This window comes from Perognathus longimembris, chromosome 8 (genome assembly GCF_023159225.1).
Source record: "Perognathus longimembris pacificus isolate PPM17 chromosome 8, ASM2315922v1, whole genome shotgun sequence".
Taxonomy (NCBI): domain Eukaryota; kingdom Metazoa; phylum Chordata; class Mammalia; order Rodentia; family Heteromyidae; genus Perognathus; species Perognathus longimembris.
The window spans coordinates 60,486,193-60,511,593 of NC_063168.1; the positions used below are offsets into that span (position 1 = coordinate 60,486,193).

The following is a 25,401-nucleotide window of genomic DNA, read 5'->3' on the forward strand; positions in this document are numbered from 1 at the left end:
GAGTTAGCAGCTCTCAAATACGTAGCCTTCATCCCCTGAATGTCGTGCCTTTCTTACTCAGATGTGCAGAGTGAGGAAAATTAGCCTGCTCTAGTGGATGTCTGTATTCCAGCTTCTAAACAACAGCATGAGTCATCCTGTTTTTAGCAGGTTGTACCACAGCAACACAACTTTCGGAAACTGAGCCTAGTCGATGATTTACTCATCACTAAATCATTTTCTTCCAATTCCCTATCTTAAGTCAGAAAGGAATCTAGGCCTTGGTGAACTCCACACAGCTCATTTTTTGGCATACTTCTATTTTCAAGTGTGTAGAGAAAGAATACGTAACATTCAATAAACCCATTTCTATCCACCCTACTGAAATAATCCAAAAATAAATTAACTGTCAGTTTAAATTTTTCATCCTTTTTGCTATTTTAAAGTGCCAGTGTATAGAGAAATAAAGACATGGGATAGCTAAATTGGGTCTGTCTACTAGAGAAAACAAAACCTAAGAAATATATAAGAATGATTCCTCTGAACTTCCAAAGTTTTACCAAAATTTCTCGGAAATGTCATTGCTTCTTGCATACGGCACTTTTCACTCCACAAAAGTCTTTAACTGATGGGTAAGCTGTACAATTGGCACTTTATCTGCTCATGAACTGTGGCTATATTTCTAATTTGTGACTAACAATATAATTCTGTCATGGCTATTTGGTCAAAAACATCTCATGAATATAAGATTTAAAGTAAGGAAACCTCAATTGCTAAGGTTGAGTTCTTTTAAGTTTTATTAGCATAAATTAATTCTACAAAGGAGTTTCATCGCAATATTTATAACTTGCATCTATGTTATTCTTCCTAATTACCCTCCTTTCTCCCCTCTCTTTTTAATAGCTTTTGGTGGATTTTATTGCGCTATTTTCATGTACTAAAAACTATATTATTAGCCAGGCGCCAGTGGCTCATGCCTGTAATCCTGGCTACTCAGGAGGCTAAGATCTGAGGATTGAGGTCCAAAGCCAGCCGCTGCAGGAAAGTCTGTGAGACTCTTATCTCCAATTAACCACCAGAAAACCAGAAGTGGTGCTGTGGCTCAAGTGGTAGAGTGCTAGCCTTGAGTTGAAGAGCTGAGGGACAGTGCCCAGGCCCAAAGTTCAAGCCCCAGGATCAACCCACCCCCCCCCCAAAAAAAAACAACCCACAAAACTATATTTTCTACCTCTATCACCTTCCCCTTTCTCCCTAAAAAAAAAGTCCTCTTTTTATAATCATATTATTTTTAACTAGATTCTGAATGAAACATGCAACATTTACTTTCCAAAGCTTGGCTTATTTCACATGATATGATCATCTCCAGTTCTATCTTATTTTCCCTCAAATGACATAATTTCATTATTCATGGCTGAATATACTTCATTGTACATATGTACTACATTTTCTTTTACCCAACCAAACTTAACCAAAGGTTAAGTTCTTGGTATATGTAAAATATCAATATAATTAATCAGTAATTGCTTTAGAAATTATGGGGCTACAAGAAACTGATGAAAAAATTTAGGCCTGATCTACCCCATACTTGATTAAGTCTTAGGAGTAATCAAATAGTGCTAACAAAAGGTGACTCCAGAACTGGAAAGAAAAGGATACGATTTCCTGTCTGGGAAATCCTAGACATAGGGTCACTGTAGAAGCTACCTCATATGGCAATCTTTTTTGTTTTCAAATTTTTATTATCAAACTGATGTACAGAGAGGTTACAGTTTCATATGGCAATCTTGAGAAGCAAGGAGTTTCCTGGAGCTGGAGGCATGAAAGGAGAATCTCTTTTGGAAGCTTCATAGAAGTTATTCATGTAGCCATTAAAGTCAAGATTAGATGTCCCCTGGGATCGCATCCAATTATTAAGATTTTGAGATGGGTTTTATTTTAGGTCTGTGGAATTTGAGGCAAAGAGAGAAAGACAAAATAGAAATATTTTGGAACTGATAGTGGGAAATCATGAGACTGTAGAGTAGAATATAAGAGGAAAAGAAAACGGAGCTAAGGTATGTTTTGGGACATGTTCCAGTGAGGAGATTGATTGAAGCAAAGGTATTGTTTAATTCAGATCTGTGTAGCTTGGTTTATGTTAGCACCTGGATAATTTTGAAAGTTCTGCACATCTACTGTGTCCCCAGATTTATCAGCTAGTATTTGTTCCACAGTAGAGTTTAGTGTAGGTGTCTATACAGTAAAGGATAAGAAAACTGCAAGTAAAACACATCAAGGGTGACTTTGCTTAGGTACTCTAGCACCTTGAATTAAGGGTTTATTTAAAAGCCTAAGCAAATTGTGTGAATTTCTCAGGTCTTTTTTAATAACATTTTATAGTCAAAGTTATTATTTAATCCATTAATCATATTTTCCATTGTAGAGTATATTTTACTAGGCAAATTAGCCAAACTTTCTTTATAGCAATTTTTTTAAGATAATAGGTTCCAAGTTGAAACCCAAATCATGACAATCAAGACAAAAATGAACATATGGAGCTAAAGAAAAACTGATAGAAAATTTCCTATAGTTTTATAGCAACACTAATAATGCCTTACAGGAACCAAGCAAAATTATTTGGTGAAACAGGCAAAAACACACTGATAGAGAAATATTTGTCAAGTTATTGTGGCAAAAAGAAGCAACCATTAGCATTCTAACACAGTTAAGTGACATTGTCAAGCTAATAGTACATTTCTTCCAACAACTCTGCAAAATAGGGAAATCTAATTATATTTGTAATATAGGAGTTCTGAAAAACTAGACACAAGGGAAGTGAAGCTGACTCGCTTTGAATTAAGACTGGGTTCAGCAAACACAAGCCAAAGAAATCTCTGTTGTTGTCCATGTCTTGATCTCAGTCTGGGAGCTACTGGGGCCCTCAGCAGGTTCTGCAGGCGACATTTAACTGACCAACACAGCACTACTACTTCTGTACTATTATTTTCATCTCTTCCATACACACAAAGCTTTACAAACACTGCCGTGGCTCTTAATCCTATAAGACAGTGGTCCTGAACCTGAACCATACATCATTGTCACCTAGGGAATATGCCAGGTACCACCTGCACAGAATCTGATTTAATTGGTCTCGAATATAACCAAAGCATTGAGATTTTTTATGAGCTCCATAGGAAATGTTAGTGTACAGCCAGTTTGAAGAACCATTGGTTTCCTGCCTGCCAGAGAGAACTGACACTCAGTCCCACCCTACAGCCTGCATCAGATGGAACAATTTGAGGCAAAATGCAAAGAATTTTAATTAGTTTGATAATGGCAGAACTGAAATTAGATTCCAAGTTTCCTGACTACCATATGCACCATTTGCCTCAGGGCCAAGATGCTTACATTTGAAGTTTTCTCATCAATTTGATGGCCAAAGTGTGACCTGGAAAACAAAAGCTGCCTTTTGAGTCCATAGTCTTGAGTCCATTACTACGTCATAAGGAGTCCTATTTGTGTTATTCACTGTGTTTTGCAAAAAACTGTCACTTAGGTCTCAGCAGGATAAAAAAAAAATCTTTGCTTACATGCTACTTTCACTTCTGGGTACCAATTTCCAATAACTGAGGAAGGAGCTGATATTTTGTTCAGCAAAGCAAAGGGGATGGGGAACACTTCTCTCAACTCTTTTTAGTTTGCTTATTTTTTAGGCAGAGTCATACTGCATACTCCAGATTGGCCTTGAACTTGCAGTCTTCCTGACTCTGCCTCCTTAATGCTAGATATGTGTCATTATGTCATCCTCAACTTTCTTTAAAGGGTGATTTATAGTTCAATGGTACAACTCTTGCCTAGCATATACAAAGCCCTGGATTGAGCCCCAGAATTAAAAGAAAAAAAAAAAAACAGTTAAGTCTAGAAGTATAAATGAATGAACACTTCTAAGACTTTAGGGGTGAGAAATGGGAGAAGATGGCATTCTTTCATATCACATTGCACGTATCATAAGAACCATCTAAAAACAGGTCATGGCTTTCTATTGGCTTTCTATTTCTTTTTGTTCACATTGAGTTAGATCCACGTAACACTTAAAGGTAGTTACCAAGGCCCAGAATTGCTCTTCAGTTGTTGACATTCTCATAAGAGTAACAAGATAAATGATTACACTGACTAATGTAATCACGATTAAACCAAAAATAGACCATGATAAATGATTACATTTAGAACAATAGTTAAACCAAATCATTAATGAAAATGTTTTTATTAGAATAAGAGGGATGCAGTCCCAAAAGCACCTATGCACCTGTTTCTATGACCCATGCTTTTTGTTCAAAAATAGGGAGCACGAAAAAAACTGGAATTTAATAGAGTAAGGGATGTAGTTCAATGGAACACTTGTCTAGCATGCAACAGGCCCTGGGTTCTAACCTCAGCCCACAAAAAGTAAAATAAAAGATAGACTCCAAGCAGCCCGTCTGCTTTTTTCCCTGAGAGAAACAGAAATGGTTACCCCCTCAGTGTCATGCGGAATAGGAGAAAGATAGCACTGACGCCTTATTTAATCCTTTACAGGTTTTGTTGTTTGTTTGTTTGTTTGTTTGTGGGTTGTGGGGCTTGAACTCAGTGCCTGGGCTTTGCCCCTGAGTCTCTTAGTGCTTAAGGCCATCACTCTCCCACTAGAGCCACAGCACCACTTCCAGTTTTTTGAATTGGAGTTTAAAGCCTCATGGGGACTTTTCATCCAGGGCTGACTTTAAACCACCATCCTCAGATCTCAGCCTTCTTAGTAGCCAGGATTACAGGCATGAGCCACCAGCACCCAGCTGTCCTTTACAGTTTTAAATGTGCTTTTGTGGAAATTATTGATTGCTGCCTTAGAGAAAACTTGCTGGAACTTTCCTGTTAAAGGTGCAAGTTACAATGGCTTGCCTAAAATCACACTTTCTGGTCTTAGTGTTTCTTTTATTTTGTAGTATATCACTGTGACCCAAATGCACAGTTAATGGAGCTAGAGTTGACATCTCCTAATCCTTAGCAGTATCATTACTTTTCCATTAGGCTTTTAGGTACTAGATTTTTATTTTTAATAAGGCAATGTCAAAGACAGAAAAAGTAAACTGTTTTCTTCCACTTGATGCATAGAGTTTAGGAGGCCAGAAAGACACCTTTTTGGAAATACCAATTACAATAACTCTGTTTTTTGTTTTTGTTTTTTGCCAGTCCTAGGGCTTGGGACTCAGGGCCTGAGCACTGTCCCTGGCTTTTTTGCTCAAGGCTAGCACTCTACCTCTTGAGCCACAGCACCACTTCTGGCTTTTTCAGTTTATGTGGTACTGAGGAATTGAACCCAGGGCTTCATGCATGCTAGGCAGGCACTCTACCGCTAAGCCACATTCTCAGCCCTAGAATAACTCTGGAACTATAACCATCACCAGGGGATACAGTCAATCCAGTAATTCCCTGAGCAAAACCAAGATAGCAGTGGCAGCCTCTGGAATACAACTACAGAAGGTCTCCAAAATGCAATTCCTCAAGTATAAAGTCCCTTCCTAATTACACCTCCGATGCACATGATATGCACTTAGTTTTATGGTTGTTTCTGTTTCTTATCCCTTGATAGTATCAGTTTCTCCCCCACAACAATTCTTAATCCTTACTCTTCCTAATCTGTATATTATCACCTCCATTTATCAGGGCTGCACTAGATGTTCATCTGTAACAGACTTCGCCTGCATAATATTACAATAAAGGAAAGAGAAGTTTCATTGTCCTGATGTCTCTCAGATGTTACATTTCTAGGAATGGCCTTTTCTTAATTTCCACAACATGTATATGTTTTCCCAAATGGGTAACACTTTGATTGCCCATGGAAAAGAATTAAAGGTTATAAACAATAAGAGGGTTGAGGATATATATATAAAACTCATTGGTGCTCTTTGCCTAGAATTCACAAGTCCCTATGTTTGATTACCAATAATAGAAGGGGGGAAATGGAAGAAGCTCTGTGAGATGGCACACATAATCCCAGCACTCAAGAGGCTAAGGAAGGAGAATAGGGACTTCAAGGGCAGCCTGGAAAGATGATGAGGGAGCAAAGAATTTGCTTTTGATTGGATCATTGACCTGCAAAATTGGACACCCTTATACTTACCTGGCAAATAAACAGCCTATCTCTTAAAAGGAAAACCTTTGGTTCATGAGCTTCTTCCAACAGAAACTGCTCTCCATGATAACACTTCCTGTTGAATGCTCTGCATTTTAAATTCTGCTAGTAAGAAATTATCACTCTCATTTATAATGATGTAGGAACACAGATTCTTAGATCATCATGAATAGTTCTGCCTCAATAGGAATGATTAAAGGAATAGATCAAAATCAGAATGAAACTAAGGACTTGTGGCCACCATTAATTGCTTCACATTTTCAGTAGTATATAAGTAAAACATTACTACAGTATACAAGAATTCTTTGGGTTGAAATCAAGTTTAACGTCTTACATTAAGAAGATTAATTAATTAATGTTTATAAAGTACTGGGCAGATGTGCCCTTTTAAAATGCTAAATATTCTAAAAACCAAATTGTAGCATTTTTCTAAGTGTAAAAGATCTAATACTTGTCATTTCTTTGGTACAGGTTGGCAAAGATTCTTTTGGCAATGATTATATAGAAAACTTAAAACAGAATGGTATTTCTACAGGTAAAACTTCATCTTTTTTAAAGTTAATGAATGTTATAACTTTCTTCTGTGATCAGTCTTCTTACAAGAGAATTAATACAGAATAGAATTATTAGATCCTATATAACAGCTAGCAAAATCTTATGCATAGCTTTGCCTGGTGTTGCATTTAATGTCCTCTGGTAATCCTTTCATACATATTCTTCCAGAGGGGAAGGTTACAAACCTTCAAGTCATGGGTATGTGATAAATGGCACAAAAGATAGTGTAAGAAAAGCCATTGAATAGTATAGCCCCAAGACTGGAATATTATCACAGAAGAGAACATTGAGGGTCACAGAGGTTCTATGATTTTTCTCAGCACACATAGCTAGTTAGTGTTAGCTGGGAATAGAAGGCAGATCTTTTGACTCTAGGCTGAGCACTTTGGTGCTGTACAAGGCTACCTGATTAGCATTGTGATTTACAAAGGGGACCATGGTTCTTGATGAGATGGAAGTTTAAAAATAAAGAAAATCAGTTTATTTTGTATGCTTAACCTTTTGTTTTTATATCTCAAGTGTACTATTTCTTTTGATAGAAAAAATAAATGAGTTGGTATCATCAAAATGCGCTTATATATACAACTACGAATAATTTGGAGCGACTGAAAGTTAGGGGGATTTGATGAGTTATTACTAATGCAGAGAAAAGGTGCCACTAAATGTAAAGATGCCAATTTGTCTCATTGTATAGGTGATAGGTATAAATTAGCACTAATTCCTTATTTTTTAACTTATTCCAGATGGTTAAAGGTTAAAAAGTTTTTCCAAGAATTAATATCACATTGAAATTGTTAAAATAAATTATCCCTGCCAGGCTGTATGTATGTGATTTTAATTTTTTTTCTTGTAGAATTTACATATCAGACTAAAGATGCTGCTACAGGAGCTGCTTCTATAATTGTCAATAATGAAGGTATGTGTTTCGCATATTGGAGTGCCATTTCCTGAAGCAGGTTGTTTCCAGAACTAGATTGGAAGCATCAATTTTTACCCTGCTCCTACCTCCTTGCCACCCCTACTACTCCATTACCTAAAGTGTGACTTTTCCAACCCCAATAGGAATGTTTCCAATAATTTATACTACCTATGTTGATCATTTAAATAGGAAATTGTCCATCTGACATATAGCAAACAGAATAGTTGCCTACAAAAATATTTATGTTCAATTATAACCCCTTTACCTTCCATGTAAACTCAGAATTGACATTTTTCTCTAAAAGTAGTCAAATATGTCATTTCCATTACACTAAGTAAATATATGTAAATAGCTGCAAAACAAGATTTGATAAATCTTACTTATAGAACATTTACTGAGCAAATGGCAGCAACTAATTATATTTAACTTATTTAGTATGGATTTTGTCTGTTATTTCAATAAAATATATATATATTTAAGATACATAGGTAGGTAGGTAGGTAGATAGATAGATAGATAGATAGATAGATAGATAGATAGATAGATGCGCATGCAGGAGGCCTTGTCTCATGAGGTCCTGCATTCAAACTGCAGTACCACTACAAAAAAAAAAACAGTATTCATTGTAATAATAGAAAACTTATGTTTGTAACTTTAAGTCATATCATAAGTAATGATTACTGTTAACAGTAGTTCACTTCTTGTCTTAAACTTCATATTTTATTCTAAGGGTTTTCTCCCTTATCTGTGACACAAAATCTACATTTTACATGCAAAGGTATTATTTAATATATATATATATATATATATATATATATATATATATATCATGTTCTTATTACAGTAGACTTTGCTTAGTTTATAGAATGGTAATGCCCTCAAGAGCATACATTGTAAAAGTGCTAGGACAAATACCAAAAGGTGGGACTGTCAGCTCCCTTAAGTGAAGGGGAGAATACACAGGGACTGTCATATTGACAAGTTGAACCAGAGGCATGAGCAAGCCAGTCACATGACTTGGTCCACGGACAGCTATAGTCCCAGGCACATTGCTCAGCCTCCAAGGGCAGTCTAGGAATGCAGGTTTAGTCTGTAGTGACTCCAGCAGAGAGAATGAGGTCACTGACGGAGAAAAGAAAGAGATGCTGTCTTTCAGCAAGTGAATACTTTGAATTTTTCCAGGACTGAGGTTGAGTTTATGCTGAACCATCCCCACTCTATTAAGTCATCTTCATGGCCAACAAACACATCTGTGGTAAGAGGATAGGATAGAATTTGTTCCATGTTGAGAGGTAATTTTAGGTCATGTCTATACAAGATCACCATGAGTAGCCTGGAGCACAAAAAAACGCCTGCTGCAACTCATTCCAGCAATATTACCCTGTAGAAATAAAATTAAAGCCATAGAAGTGGAGCTGTTTCTCACATAGAAGAGCACTAGCCTTGAGAACAAAAAGCTAAAGCCAGGCACTGGTGGCTCATGCCTATAATCCTAGCTACTCAGGTGGCTGAGACCTGAGGATCAAGGTTCAAAGCCAGCCCTGGCAGGAAAGTCTGTGAGACTCCTACTTCAATTAACCAAAAGTGGCACTATGGCCCAATCATAGAGTACTAGCCTTGAGCAGAAAAAGCTCAGATACAGTGCCCAAACTGAGTTCAAGTCCCAGGACTGACATAAAATTTTAAAAGGAAAAGAAAATCAAGTGAGATGTGGGAGTTTAAATTATCCAGTAGCCATATTCTGGTTTTGGGTTTTGGTTGTTTTTTTGTGGGGGGTTTTGGTGGGTTTTTTTTTTTTTTTTTGTCAAGGTAAAGTATAGAGGGGTTACAGTTACAAACGTGAGGTAGTTGAGTATATCAGACATGAGGTAGTGAGTACATTTCTTGTCCAACTTGTGACCCCCTCATTTTTCTCCCACCTTCCCTCCTTCCCATGCCCCCCCTGAGTTGTATAGTTCTAGTTTACAACATATTTTCTTGTAAGTACTGCTGTTGCATTGCTTTGCCTTTTTCCCTTTGTCTCACCATGTTAATGTTCCCCTTCCCGTCCCTAATGCAGACAGACATATATAAAATACCCAGGGTACTATAGTCAAATACAGTGACAACAGGGCTAAATCATAGGAAAGATGAACAGAAAAAGGAAATAATTTCACATTGTACATTGAAAATAACAACATCAATGATAAGCCACTTGTTACCATATTTTGGAGATAATTTCATTTAGTGTCATGTGATCATATGTACATAGCTCTTGAGCTATTGTGATCATCTGCTAGGACTATCCTAAACATATACTAATTATTACCAATAAGGGACACCATAGAGTTTATGTTTCTTTGGGTCTGACTCACTTCACTTAGTATGATTTTTTTTCCAAGTCTTTCCATTTTCTTGCAAATGGGGCAATGCCATTCTTTCTGATAAAGCATAGAATTCCATTGTGTATATATATATATCACAATTTCTTGATCCATTCATCTACTGAAGGACATCTGGATCGGTTCCATATTTTAGCTATGGCAAATAGTGAAGCTTTGATCATGTTTGTACTGGTAGCTTTAGTATGGCCTTGTTTGTGATCCTTTGAGTAAATGCCCAGAAGTGGGATTGCTGGGTCATAGGAGAGGTCTATTTTAGCCTTTTGAGGAACCTCCACATCCACACTGCTTTCCAGAATGTTTGAACAAGTTTATACTCCCCCCAACAGTGTAGTAGTGTTCCCTTTTAGCAGCCATATTCTGAAAAGGAAGAAGAAACAAGTATATCTAATTTTGACAATATATTTATTTAATCTAGTATATCTAAAAGACTAATACTTCAACATATAGTTAAATTTTATTTTAAAATTAACATTTTAGATGCTGCTTAAAATGTAATAAGATATTTTACTACTTTTATGTATAAAGTATATCTTTGAAATCCACTTAAGCAAATCTCCATTCAGACAGGCTGTATTTCAAGTGTTTGATGTCCACCTTGCTATTGTGACTACCATGTTGGACAACATAGCTCTTGTTTTTTAATTTTTGTTTGGTCATGGGGCTTGAAATCTGGGCCTGGGCATTGTCTCTGAGCTCTTCAGCTCAAGGCTAGTGCTCTTCCAGCTTTCTGGTGGTTAATTGGAGATAGGAGTCTCACAGACTTTACTGCCCAGGCTGGCTTTGAACCTCAATCTTCAGATCTCAACCTCCTGAGTAGCTAGGGTTACAGGCTTGAGCCACCAGCACCCAGCAACAACATAGCTCTCTTTGGAGGTCACCTAACAGATAAGATGCACCACTACCTTAAACCCTATGTAAGTGTCTAAGGGCTACAGTGGATCCAAGTAATGAGAATAGCAGATTCCCTGGTCCTGTTTTTTTCTTTTTTGTCTGGTACAGTATAAGCCAAGTATGCCTCTCTCCTCTTTACCTGATATATTTTCTGTCTATTAGATCTTCTAAATCATGTTTGAATGAACAGAATAATGTATTAGAGTACCACAAGGTGCTCACATGAATTGTTTGTATACTATAGAGCATTAATTTTGAGTATTATAGAGATTTATTCTTGTTTGTACTCATCTCTATAATATCTCCCATTTAGAATTCAAGATCTTTAACATGAACATTATGTTAGCCATTTCCCACTAAAAAAAATATTAAGGGGCTGGGGATATGGCCTAGTGGCAAGAGTGCTTGCCTTGTATACATGAGGCCCTGGGTTCGATTCCCCAGCACCACATATACAGAAAACGGCCAGAAGTGGCGCTGTGGCTCAAGTGGCAGAGTGCTAGCCTTGAGCAAAGAGAAGCCAGGGACAGTGCTCAGGCCCTGAGTTCAAGGCCCAGGACTGGCCAAAAAAAATAATAATAATAAAATAAAAATAAAAAAATCTTAAAAACGTTATATATGATTTCCTAATTATTCTCTATATACAAAAATATTAATAAATCAAACAGTTTGTCTGAAGTGATTAGAATAAAGCAGGCATAGTGGTATATTCCTCTCGTCCTAGCTACTTGGGAAGTGGAGGCAGGAGGATGACTTTCACCCAGGAATTCTCAACCAGCCTGGGCAAAATAGTGAGACTCTGTCTTTTTGAAAAGAAGGAGGAGGAGGAGGATGGAGAGGAGGAAGAAGAAGAGGAGGGGGAGGAGGAGGGGGAGGAGGAAAGAAAAAAAAGGGAGAAGGGGAGGGGAAGAGGTAGAGAAGGAGGAAAAAAATCAGAATATTTTTAACCTCAGCAATATTGAAAAGATCCATACAGAATACAAAATTCAGGACCTAGATGCCCCAGAAAATTTTAAATTAATACAGCACATTTTGTATAATGATTTTATAAGATAATTGTAACATTGCAGAATAGCATTGCTTGGCTTTGCTTGGCTATCGTATAAATATGTAGAATTTCTTTATAGGCCAGAATATCATCGTCATAGTGGCTGGAGCAAATTTACTTTTGAATTCTGAAGATCTGAAGGAGGCAGCCAATGTCATTAGCAGAGCCAAAGTAATGATCTGCCAACTAGAAATAACTCCAGCAACTTCTTTGGAAGCCCTGACAATGGCCCACAGCAATGGAGGTAGTTTAACATATTTGTCATTTTTTTATGTAAAAGCTTTTATCACTATCTTAATTAAAGTTAACCTTTCAAGTTTAGCAATACTCTGTAGTAAAATATTCTTTCTTCCATCTGTGAGATTCACTGTTATAGTTCTTGATAATGTTAGAAAAACTTACAAATGGGGTAAAAAAGAAATAACATGAGTAGCATATCCAATATCCCTAAATTCTAAATCTGTAATCTAGTTAGCAGAAATGATACAGAGCTTAATCAGAATCTGTGCAGCAGGCTATTATCCATGGTAACACCTGAGGCAATAAGTATTCCTTTCTGAGAAACAAAGGTTAAACTATATGTTATATCCAATTATTGCCAGTTATAATTTAACAAATGTCTCTAGGATCAATGATTTGATCTCTCACCTTTTTGCAAAACTTTTATTATCTTTTCAAGAAACAAAATGATTCTATGTAAAGATTTTTATGTCAGTTAAGTAACTCTTACGTTCAACCTCTGACTTTGGGAATTTTCAAACCAATAAAGAAGGTACAACTATATGATAAGACCCATCACCCAACAGTGATCAATACTAATCTTAGTTCATCTGTTCTCCCACAGCTTCTCCCTTTCTTACAACAAATAACACATGAACACCATTTTTGAAGTCAACTCATTTTTTTGTTTGGTATTTTTTTTCTTTCTGTTACCTAGTAGGGAAAGCATCTTCTGAGTTAGAATCCTGCTGTCTGTTGCTAGCTTTGTGGTCATAGCAGAATTAGGTAGTCCTTCTGAACCTGTCTGTAAAATGCAGGTAGAAATAAATATGCTTTTCATAATTGTTCTGTGAATGGAATGAAATAAAATATGATGCCAAGCACATTATTTTATATACCAGTAAATTCTAATTTTCTTCTCTCCCATCCATTTCTCTCCTTAAATTAAAGTTAGGATAGATGAGCACAGTAGCACACAGCTATAATCTCGGCACTTAGGTGATAGAAGTAGAAAGACCACAAGTTCCATGTCATCCACAGCTACATAGCAAGTTCAAGGTCAGTTTGAGCTATATAGTGAGACTCTCAAAACGTCAAAATACCTTAACCTAGCACTACTTGGTCAAAACAAAAAGTAGCCTTTGTAAGAATGGCTTCTATTTGATATTGCAGCAGTATTTCTATCATTTATAAGAAGAAAATCACATTGACCTTTACAGATAAAACTTTCCCTAGCAAGATATAAAACTAGAAAACAAGAAAAAGAACGGGTATGTGTATAGAGGGGAGCCCCTCCCACCACCACGTGGGTAAGATTGCACTATATAAGTGATTTCTCTCAAATGTATAGTGTTCTGTGGAGCAATAAATGAAAAATAAATCACTGAAGTGATTTTGTGAAGAGTTTTGCAGTGTGCATCTTGATTTAACAAATTTTCCTCTTGGCAAAACAACATGCCATGGCAAATTCTCACTGACATTTACTGTATTTTTAATGGACTCGAAGCTGTCAGAAAGAATTCTAAGCCAAAATCTATTTGGTTACATTTTCTCAAAAGTGTCACACAGATATAGTCTAATGCTCATGGTAAGCATTCTCTGCACTGCGCCCATCTTGGTTGGGTCATGTGAATACGGCATGCCACTCTACTTTTGTTTCTGCCTCTCTTTGTAGAGATCAAAACATGTTCTCATGTAACATCTTCTTTCTACTATCCCTAGCTTCTCAGAAATTGCTGTTTCTTCTGTCCTAGTCTAGTTACCTGTTACCTACTCAGCTTATGGAGGAGAGGAAGGTACAGCCACCACAGGTGAGGAGCTAACCATTTACAGGTGAGGTCAGAATAATCCTGAGGGACAGGCCCCCTGACTTGGGGATATCATCTGGGTGGAATGCAGTAATGCTTCCTCTGTTACCTGCCACTTGAGGAACTGGAGGTCCTGGGGCATTAAGGAGGGTAGGCAGAGATAGGTCATAGGCCACACTGCTTCCTTCACATTTTTTGCTAAGAGCCACTGTGTCAGATTCAGCATGGCCTTTTCTGTACAGTAGTACTTCCCTCTTATCAGAGATCTGTTCCAAGACCCACAGTAAATGCCTGAAATTTCCAGTACTGTTGAACTCTGTAGTTTAGCATCTATTCCATCTTAAGTAAGTACTTACCACACACTGTCACCATACCCTTTGCAATTTGAGCTTTAATAACAAAATTAGCACTGTTTTCTTTTTCCTTTTTGAACCCTTAATGGATAGAAGATTCATTTTTACTCTTAGAAACCTCAACATACTGTTTTGTTTTTCTTTTCTTTCCTCTCCTTACTAAGTCAACAAAATTCACTTAAAGGAAGCATGTAATTGTTTTTGGAATATCTGAGTTGTCAGTCATATTACTCCTGGCACTTTGGAATCATTATTGAGAAAAATAAGGGCTAATTGAACATAAGCACTGAAGTACCCAGACAACTGATCTGATAAGTAAGACGGCCACTGAGTGGCTAACACCAGCAGTGTATACAAGGTGGGCAGGCTGGAGAGAACGATGATTCATGTCCCACATGGAATGGAGTGGGATGGCATAGGATCCCATCAGATGACTCAGAATGATGTGCAATTTTAAATTTGTGAACTTTTTACTTCTGGAATTTTCCATTTAATACTTTCAGAACATGGTTGAATCTATAATGAATCTAAAAAACAAAACCACAGATAAAGGGAAATACTGTATTAATATTGGAAGAAGTGCTATGTTGCATTTATAAAGTTCTTTCTTGGATCCTTCAAACACTTTGTCAAAGATAAGATAGCCATTGTCCTCTTAGATTGGACGCGAGTGAGAAGACTGTCTTAGACAGACTAAGTAAGTGGCTTAGAAAATATCACAACAGGACTTCAGACTCCATGCCAAAAGGCTGTTCCTAGACCCTACTTCAAAAACAAAATGCCACATGCCACTGGTGTCAAGGAACTGAGCTTTTAGGAAGAATATCTAGAAAAAAGTAAAATTCATACATGTTAATGCTATCCATGTAGCCTAAGTTTTGAGTATTTTGGCTGCTTCAGAGACAGAGAAGACCCAGAACATTTCCAGCAATGTGTCCCCACACATGACAATGTAGCACAGATTCACAATACACACAGGCACACTTGCACAATCCCACTTCTCCCCAGAACTACTACTAGGCAGCTTTCACTAGCCAGGTTAACTGGATCTTATTTGGAACATAGAAGGCAGATGCAATTTGACTCTACCCTATAGAAGTGTGTGCACCTGTCTCTGTGTGTGTGTGTGTGTGTGTGTGTGTGTGTGTGTGTCTTTGTTCCCAGATGAAGAAAGAGGTATAAAAAAAGAAGCAGGAACCATGAAGAATGGCTTTGAACCAGAATCAGTCACTTAGTATATAGGGAACATCATTCAAAAAAATTCATTTCTTGTTTCTAGAAACCAATACTGATACGCCAGTCCTGTTTCTCTAGACCTCTTTGTGTTCTTCCATGAAACAAGAATAGGACTGAGCACTCTCAAATCTCATTGATGTCACCATAGACACATCACAGAGCAAAGCAGGCAAAGCAAATAACCTGTTGATCATGGAGTGTTTGCCCATTGCCAGTGAGGCAGATGAGGCAGCATATGTGCTGATCAGCATTATTCTATCTTCAAGTAAAGCAGTAACACCATCTCTGAGTTTATTGCCACAGCTCTCATCTTTTCTATTTACAAGTAGTAAACTTGAAATAAACACATTGCTTAGCTAGATTTATCAATTACTAAACTACCAAGGAAAAAGTTCCCTCGTCTTTGAATACACTGTCTCAGAACTCTCATCCCATTTTTACTGAAATGAAAGCATTAGTATTACAGATAGCACCTACATCTAAAAATCACAGACCTCATCGCCACTAGGCCAACATGTAGAAGGTAGATCCCCCACAGAGCTAATACTCCAGGTGCTTTTGATGAAATTATACATGTTGATTCTGGTCTTTATATCCATTGACAAGAACAATTATAAATAATTGAATAATTGAGATTAGAAGATCACCAAAATAGCCGGGCACCGATGGCTCACACCTGTAATCCTAGCTATTCAGGAGGCTGAGATCTGAGGATCATGGTTCAAAGCCAGCCTGGGCAGGAAGGTCCGTGAGACTCTTATCTCCAGTTAACCGCCAGCAAACCAGAAGTGGGGCTGTGTCTCAAGTGGTAGAGTGCTAGCCCTGAGTTGAAGAGCTCAGGGTCAGTACAGAGTTCAAGCCCCATGACTGACAAAAAAGAAAAAAAGGATACCAAAATATGATAGAGTATCTTTTAATGCCACTTTAGTTCTTTTCCATTGAGGACATATAGATAAGTTAAATGATATGTGCTGTCATTTAACTTGTCATAGCCAATGTTGTTTCATCTGTATCCCAACTCCATGCCTTCTATGGCCAAACCCAGTATTGTGCCCAGTGAGACTGTTGCCAGGCTACACAATCCTGCAGATAGATGGGTGGACAGGCGGGGGTGCTGGCTGTGTGAGGGACAATATAATAACAGTAATAATCTTTACATTGGTACAACACTTTACAGTTTACATGTAGTTTTTGCATTCATTTTCTAATTTCAGCTGCTCAGTAGCCCTGTGCAAAAATCTGAGCAGACAAAATACATACCATTGAAATTCTGTGGGTGGACATTGTGCATGCTAAAATAACAAAAATGTGGGAATAGCACTAGTTTGTACTGGACAAGACCACTTACTGAGCCAAAGTGTTAAGTAAGACCTAGGAAGGTTCAGAAGTAGACTAGACAGCCTCACCCTACTACAGTAGTGGACTGTCTCCATCAACCACATGCTGATATGGAATGTATCACTGCCAAGCTGGCCACATGAAAGCCCCCTGGAAAACTTTTACCTAGCTTTCCTACATAGCTGTTCCTACCAAGATTTTGAACTCTTTGTTGCTGTTGTTGTTTTCTTCTGTCATCTCTTTTTTCTTCCCTGGAGAATGAATTTATGGACTAACCTTACATCTAAGCACTTGAAGTAACCCACAAAAATGGTAACCAGCTCATTCACATTTATACTTATTCTTTCATGCTATAACCCCCCTTATTATACTTTAATATTCTTGTCCTTGCCCTAACTTTATAATCCCCTTGATCATAACTATTGATGTTTGCCTTCAAAACTGAAATATTTTAAAAGTAAAAAGTAGAAGAAATGAAAATAAAAAGGAATTGATACTGGACTATCAAGGAGATAGATTTCAGACTTTTCTGTATCTGTAAGTTCATATTTAATCTGATGAATGTAAAACTTATTGCACTCTGGGATTTCTCCTTCTAACTCTATGCAAATACGCCATGTTAAAACCAATATCTACCAAACCTCTTTCCCGTTCCTTCATAGTGAAAACATTGTTCAATCCAGCTCCCGCCATGGCTGACCTGGATCCCAGGTTCTACATCCTCTCCGATGTGTTCTGCTGCAATGAAAGTGAGGTAAGGATAAATTGGTTTGGTCACTCTATGACAAGCCAAAAGGCTTTTAAACAAGTGGCTAAAGGAAAGAACCAGGACTAACCACATCAGTGTGGCTGCATGTGAATTCAGAGAAAACCAATTTTTCACTTTATTGTGGTATGGAAGAAAGAAAATTAGTACGTCCTAGAGTGGTGGAAAAAAAGATTCTCTTAGTCAGCTTTCATATTCTGGCACTTACCAAGTCATACTTCATTCTGGCCCATACACACACTTCACACTATTGGTGTTTGTTTTTAGATTATTTCACATTCTATGGAATAACTAGTATGGGGTTACCAAATTAAATAAATAAAAATAAAGGGATGACATTGATCAGGATGCATTGTAATCATAAACTAACATGTTGAATTGAAACTTCTTTGTACAACTCCTTAAAGATAATTTTAAGGAAAACGAAATTTTTTTTTTTGGCCAGTCCTGGGCCTTGGACTCAGGGCCTGGGCACTGTCCCTGGCTTCCTTTTGCTCAAGGCTAGCACTCTGCCACTTGAGCCACAGCGCCACTTCTGGCCATTTTCTTTTTTTTTTTTTTTTTTTTTTTTTTGGCCAGTCCTGGGCCTTGGACTCAGGGCCTGAGCACTGTCCCTGGCTTCTTCCCGCTCAAGGCTAGCACTCTGCCACTTGAGCCACAGCGCCGCTTCTGGCCGTTTTCTGTATATGTGGTGCTGGGGAATCGAACCTAGGGCCTCGTGTATCCGAGGCAGGCACTCTTGCCACTAGGCTATATCCCCAGCCCTGGCCATTTTCTATACATGTGGTGCTGGGGAATCGAACCCAGGGCCTCATGTATACAAGGCAAGCTCTCTTGCCAATAGGCCATATCCCCAGCCCCCAGGAAAACGAAATTTTTGAAAAATACTGTTAAATTTGAATTTCAGGTCATCAATGTATAACGTACTAAATCGACTATAATACAATGACTACTATTTTCTCTTGTGCAGTTCCTGTGACACTGGTAGATGACACAGGTTCTCCACTAATGCCACAGAAAAGACTTGAGGCCCCTGCATGAGGGAGGCAGCATCTTAATCCATCTGAGAGCCATGCATATATCTACATACAATATCTGTCAGCATGATGATATTAGCCTACACTTTTGTTTTTGTTTTGTTGTTATTATTGTTGTTGTTGTTGTTGTTGTTGTTGTTGTTGTTGCCAGTCCTGGGGCTTGGACTCAGGACCTGAGCACTGTCCCTGGCTTCATTTTGCTCAAGGCTAGCATTGTACCACTTGAGCCACAGTGCCACTTCGGCTTTTTCTGTTTATGTGATACTGAGGAATCGAACCCAGGGCTTCGTGCATGAAAGACAAATACTCTACCACTAAGCTATATTCCCAGCCCCTAGCCTACACTTTTATAAGTATTTTTATGTGCCAGTACTGTGGGGTCAAACAGTGCCTCCAACTCTCAGCTTTTTGCTTGGCTCTTTCATTCACAGCTAGCTTTCTACCATTTGAGCCAAACCTTTACTTCCAACTTTTTGCTGGCTAATCAGAGACAAGATTCTGTGAGTTTATATATCCAGGGTGACTTCTGCAAGTTTATATATCCAGGGTAACTTCAAGCCTCAATCCTCAAACCTCAGCCTCTTGAGTGGCTAGGATTTTAGGTGTGAGACACTGGTACCTGGCTTATAAGTAATTGTTATCAATAAAAGTTTACTCTCTCTCCCTTTCAGTAGGGCAGACAGCATGACACTAGAACTCACCCCTATAGTTGGGACCTAGATGTATTATACACATTGACAAAAGAAACATTTGAGAAAGGGGGAGGAATAGCAGGAGAAAACCAGATGGAATAACAATGATCAACAAGAATTGTACTCTGTACTCATTCCCTTACTTAACCCCTCTGTACATCACCTTTACAATAAAAAAGAGAGAGAAAAATACATTCAAGAGAAAGTAATCAATGAAATGTAATAGTTAATTTTTCATTTGGTTCTATGACTGAACAAAGGTTTCTAGGATTTCTTGACCTCCTTTCTTGATAGTTTCATTTCTCAGAACATAGCAAACACAAAAAAGAAGACAGCTACATGGAAACTAATGTTAACAAACCACAGTAGGTTATGAAATATTTTTGAGCAACCACCATGGCCAGTGCTAGGCTAGGAAAAGGAATTGTGGAAGACAGTGACCATTTCACAATAAGAGGTTAGATTACCCCAACCTCCAAACTGGCTCAGATTTCCTTGCTAGATACTTTTAAAACTCAGTTTATTCTTCAGACACTCATCATAACCACATTATTTATTCAATTTCTTCTCTCTTCTTACTATACAAGTTCTATAAGGACAAGGAAGCATCATATTCATTATTGTATCCTCAGTGTCAATCCCTCTCAACCTAATTGTCTATTCCTACATAAAAAATTATCCTGGGCTGGGAATATGGCTTAGCAGTAGAGTGCATACCTTGCATGCATGAAGCCCTGGGTTTGATTCCTCAGCACCACATGTACAGAAAAAGCTGGAAGTGGCACTGTGGCTCAAATGACAGAGTGCCCCAGGACTGGCAAAAAAAAAAAAAAAATCCTAAAACTTGGGGAATTAAAACAATTACTAACTGCCCTCCTCAGTTTTATGCATCAGCAATTCAGACAGGGAACGGCAGACTTTTTCCTTGCCTAAGACCGTGGTTGGAAGACTCAATCTGAGGAATGGAATTATCATCTCGTCTTGGTTCATATGCTTGATAGTTGGTTCTGACTGTTGGCCTAAGGCATAATGGGGTTGTTGGCCAGAACATTTGTGTATGGTCTTATTCTATGGTCCAGGCCTCTTTGCAGTATGGTAGTTGGGTTCCAATATCTAGCATTTCAAGAGAAAGCAACAGGCAGAAGAAGCTATGTTAGATTATATGACTTAGCTTTAAAACACAGCATCCACCCCACTTTACTGGTTGAAGCAGAAAGCTCCACCCTCATACCAGAGTAAAACACTATATATCACAGTGTTAAAAATAGTATAGCTGATTGATATATATTAGTAGTTATCTCTAGAAAACAGTATCTTCCATACTAGATCTGCACATAGTTGACAACTAATAAGTGCCTATTTTATAAATGAACTCTGCTCTTTAATGAAATCAGTCTCTAAAATTTATCAACTTAAAAGAGTGATCATTTAAAAAAACTATTCAACTCAGGAGCATGATATAGAAATGGAAATACAGTGATCTGAGTATCTTGCTACCTGGAAATAAATCCACAAATGGATGTTAAAGAAAGAACAAGGATCAGAAAGTATACCTATATAAAAATACATTGTTTCATATTCATAAATATTGGGGAAAAATGGAGTAACATCAGTATTGGTAATTTAAGTGTGTGGACGCATGTTTAAATGTGTCAGTTTGCTTTTTAAATTCACTCCCTCAAGTTACCTCAGGAATAAAAAGAACTTACTATGAATGTCCACATACTAGAAATAAAGGATAGAAAAACATTTAAAAAACAAAACTTAATCAAGAAAGAAACAGGGGGAAAAAAATGCCTGATTTGGAACCATTGTTTTACTGGTATTCAAAAATCAGCTTAGCACCAAGATGCTGAATGTATAAATGCCTGGGGAGAAAAAAAGGAAAACATTTACATTTTCAACATTCTTATGGACTAATTGAAATAATTCATGTTAATAAGGTAAAATCGCCTTGGCTATAAATGCAAACAACAAATATATAAATGTAAAAAAGAGACAATAACAGATATAAGTTCAAAAGTAAGATAATGTAACAGCCTCATAATCACTGATCCCTTGATGGCTTGTACACGAGCCCCAAAGAGTAAGATGTAGGTAGTAAGAAGTGCCTCCTATGGGTAAGGGACACTAAAAGTACACCACTTATGGGGGGTAAGCAGTGCCTCATGTAGAAACCTATGCTGTGGCTCACACATTAATAATAAAACATGGAAGAAGCTGGTACCTTGTTACCTGAGACTACAACATTTAGGGCTCCCGGCCTCGGAAAATAAGACAGAAATAGCCTAGTGGCAAGAGTGCCTGCCTCGGATACACGAGGCCCTAGGTTCGATTCCCCAGCACCACATATACAGAAAACGGCCAGAAGCGGCGCTGTGGCTCAAGTGGCAGAGTGCTAGCCTTGAGCGGGAAGAAGCCAGGGACAGTGCTCAGGCCCTGAGTCCAAGGCCCAGGACTGGCCAAAAAAATAAATAAAATAAAATAAAATAAACTAGCTTGACTTGATGAGTGCTTTGGCAAGATCTCCACTAACAGCAGAGCAAGAATTATATGTGACAAAAAAAAAAAAAAAGGAATTATATGTGAGCAGTATGTTACATGGCTCTGGTCAAGAGATCCTTAGGGGCCTGTTAGATGAGACCTTAAAAACACTAAAAGACAAGGAAAGGCTGGTGTGAGATAAAAGGTGGAGACTTTCCTACTCCCAACAAGAAAGTGAAGAAATGTAATGTTATGAAATTTAGTGAACGGTCTAAATACGAACTTGCCCAAAAGAAAATTCACATAATAAGACAATACAAAAAGATAAGATAAGCCAGGCACCAGTAGCTCACACCTATAATCCTAGCTGTTCAGGAGGCTGGGATCTGAGGATCATAGTTCAGAGCAAGCCCAGAAAGGAAAATCTGTGAAGCTCTTATCTCCAATTAAACATCAAAACTCAGAAGTAGAGGGCTGGGGATATAGCCTAGTGGCAAGAGTGCCTGCCTCGGATACACGAGGCCCTAGGTTCGATTCCCCAGCACCACATATACAGAAAACGGCCAGAAGCGGCGCTGTGGCTCAAGTGGCAGAGTGCTAGCCTTGAGCGGGAAGAAGCCAGGGACAGTGCTCAGGCCCTGAGTCCAAGGCCCACGACTGGCCAAAAAAAAAAAAAACTCAGAAGTAGAGCTGTAGCTCAAATAGTAGAGCACTAGCCTAGAGCAAAAAAATCTCAGGGACAGACCCTGAGTTCAAGCCCCAAGACTAGTGCCTCACCCCCAAAAAAGACTGTATGATATACCGTAATATTCACTTTTTTTTAAGGAGAGCGGAAGGTGTAGCTTAGTGGAAAAGCATATGCTTAGCATGGGTGAAGCCCTGAGTTAAACTTTGCCTTTTTTTTTTTTTTTGGAGACTTATAAAAATCATTGAAGTATTTTTTCAATTACTCATTAGAAAAATAAACATTAGACTGGAATAAGATTAGTAAATTGAAACAGAATCTTCATCTGCTCACCAAGAGGTAAAAACTCAGTTCAACAAGAAAGCAGTGCAAACAGAAAAATATTTTGAACTATTAATGGTGAATTTAGAGAAGGATAACATGGGAGGCTTCAGTTATCTAATTGGAGTGAAAAAGTAAGAGAATGTTAAGGAATTGAAGAGAAGCAGTACAGGAGAAAAGTACAATGTGTTTTCTAGAATTGAAAAAAATCATGAATCCTCAGATCAAAAATGAGTGAAAATGCCAACTAAAATACACACCAGCTATGCTGGTGCATGCCTGTAACCCCAGCCGCTTCTGATCCATGGCTATCCCAGGCAATGTTAGCATGATATCCTGTCTCAAAAAAAAAAAAAAGCAGGGGCTGGGAATGGAATGTGGCTTAGTAGTAGAGTGCTCGCCTGGCATGCATGAAGCCCTGGGTTCAATTCCTCAGTACCACATACACAGAAAAAGCCAGAAGTGGCACTGTGGCTCAAGTGGCAGAGTGCTAGCCTTGAGCAAAAAGAAGCCAGGGACAGTGCTCAGGCCCTAGGACTGGCCAAAAAAAAAGCAAAAGGGCTAGGGAGCTGGTTTATGTGGCAGTGTTTCACAAAGCCCTGGGTTCCATCTGTAGTATGGGGGGGAAATGGGGAAGAGGTTTTGTTGAAACTGTAGTACATTTGCTATATGGAATACTGTGAAAGTAGACAGAAGAAAGGAAGGAACCTGCATACCAACTCAAAATGTCAGGAGAAAAAAACGCACATTGCTAAATAGTATACATACAAATTATCATTTTACTTCTAAATTCAAGTCATAGACCACTGCCTAAGAGCACTGCCTAAAGCACAAGGCTCTGAGTTCAAACTGTAGTGCTGAAAAAGAAAAAAAAAATTGAGAAGTAAATAAAGTAAAATGTTTGTTAAAAGTAGGTAATATGTAGATATTTTTGTGTAAAGTAAAATGTTTGTTAAAAGTAGGTAATATGTAGATATTTTTGTGTAATTACTTAGGTTAACAATTTTTTCATTGAGTTTTTGAAAGATTTTTAAAGGTATGATCATTGTTTCTGAAAATAGACCAACTTGCTTGACTTATAGAAACAACCCTTTTTTTAAAAAAATGTTCATTTGAACACATTCAGAGCCAATGTAAGATCCATTCTTAGGATGTTATACATATAATAAATATAGTAAAGACACTTTTTTTGGTGCCAGTCTTGAGGCTCAAACTTGGGGCCTAGGTGCCATTCCTGAGCTTCTTGTGCTCAAAGCTAGTGTTCTACCACTTGAACCACTGCTCCACGTCTTTCTTAGAAGTTTATTGGAGATAAGAATCTCACAGACTTTCCTGCCCAGTCTGGCCTCAAACTGCAATCCTCAGATCTTAGCCTCTCGAATAGCTAGGATTACAGGAATGAGCCACCAGCTGTTTACACACTTTCCAAGTCAAAAAGTATCATACATTTCCCATAGTGCTTCATAAACTGCCTGTCTCAGGAGCAGAGAGGTTCCTCAGAGACACTGGATGGGTATCTGTTAAACATATTTTATGTTCTAGGAGAGAAATGCTAGTCCTGTCCAAGCCTCCTCATTTTAGAGATTGCACATGATTTGGGGAAGGTCACAGAGTCAATGTTGGAGGCCTTTTTCTGCTTCAAACTTCTGTAGCAAAATCACACAAAATTTCTCCATGGAAAGTTACAACTTGTAACATGAGAAGAACCTAGAAGATTGACAGCCTTCACTACCAAAATGTATACAGGTGTATTTTATACCTACATCATTAGCAATGGTCCTTTCATTCCTCTCCTTTATGGGAAATATCAGACATGCAGAAAAGCTGAAAGAGCAGTGTACACTGCTCTCCACCAAAACAGCTATTAACATTTTGCATTTTTTGCCCCTCACATCCCCAATATGGCTTTTTTGTGGTTATTTTTTATTGAAAGCGAAGTAAAGAGGAATACTTTTTGCTGAGAGTAAGTTGCTAAAAACATACCTCCCCTGAAGTATCTCACCACATATCATCTTAAAAGAACCACATTACCACTGTCACACTTAAGAAAGTTATCAGTAATTTCATACTGCCACCTAATACTCAGGCCACATTCAAATTTTCCCAGTTATTTCAAGAATTTGGTGTTTTGATTTTTGAGACAGTCTCCTTATGTATGCCAACCTGGCCTCAAATTTTCAGTCATCTTGCCTGGGAGTACTAGGATTATAGGCTGTAGCACTTTTCCCAGCCCAAGAATGTCTTTGATGAATCGTTTAGGTTGACGTTGATTTTGTTCTCTTTCATTTTCCTGCACTAATAGCCTTCAAGGTTCCCATTGCATTGGTTGTTGTTTTTGTTTTTTGTTGGGTTTTTTTTGCCAGCCCTGGGGCTTGGACTCAGGGCCTGAGCACTGTCCCTGGCTTCTTTTTGCTCAAGGCTAACACTCTACCACTTGAGCCACAACGCCACTTCTGGCCGTTTTCTATATATGTGGTGCTGAGGAATCAAACCCAGGGATTGATGTATACGAGGCAAGCACTCTACCACTAGGCCATTGGT

The 25,401-nt window shown here is 38.1% G+C and overlaps 1 protein-coding gene and 1 long non-coding RNA gene across 3 annotated transcripts in view; one reads left to right on the plus strand and one right to left on the minus strand.

Annotated features, from left to right (window-relative positions):
• Nucleotides 1-25,401, plus strand: part of Rbks (ribokinase) — a 69,284-nt gene that overhangs the window by 13,489 nt on the left and 30,394 nt on the right. For both annotated transcript variants that reach the window (XM_048353210.1, XM_048353211.1), the window contains exons 3-6: nucleotides 6,596-6,659; nucleotides 7,533-7,595; nucleotides 12,001-12,165; nucleotides 17,538-17,629. In XM_048353210.1, coding sequence (XP_048209167.1) covers nucleotides 6,596-6,659; nucleotides 7,533-7,595; nucleotides 12,001-12,165; nucleotides 17,538-17,629 — 384 coding nt within the window. The remainder of the gene's footprint in view (nucleotides 1-6,595; nucleotides 6,660-7,532; nucleotides 7,596-12,000; nucleotides 12,166-17,537; nucleotides 17,630-25,401) is intronic.
• LOC125356614 lies at nucleotides 1,773-24,906 on the minus strand. Its single transcript, XR_007211939.1, has 3 exons — nucleotides 24,895-24,906; nucleotides 21,076-21,078; nucleotides 1,773-2,926 (listed from the first exon to the last, which is right to left on the minus strand). It is a non-coding gene; the product is annotated as an uncharacterized LOC125356614 (long non-coding RNA).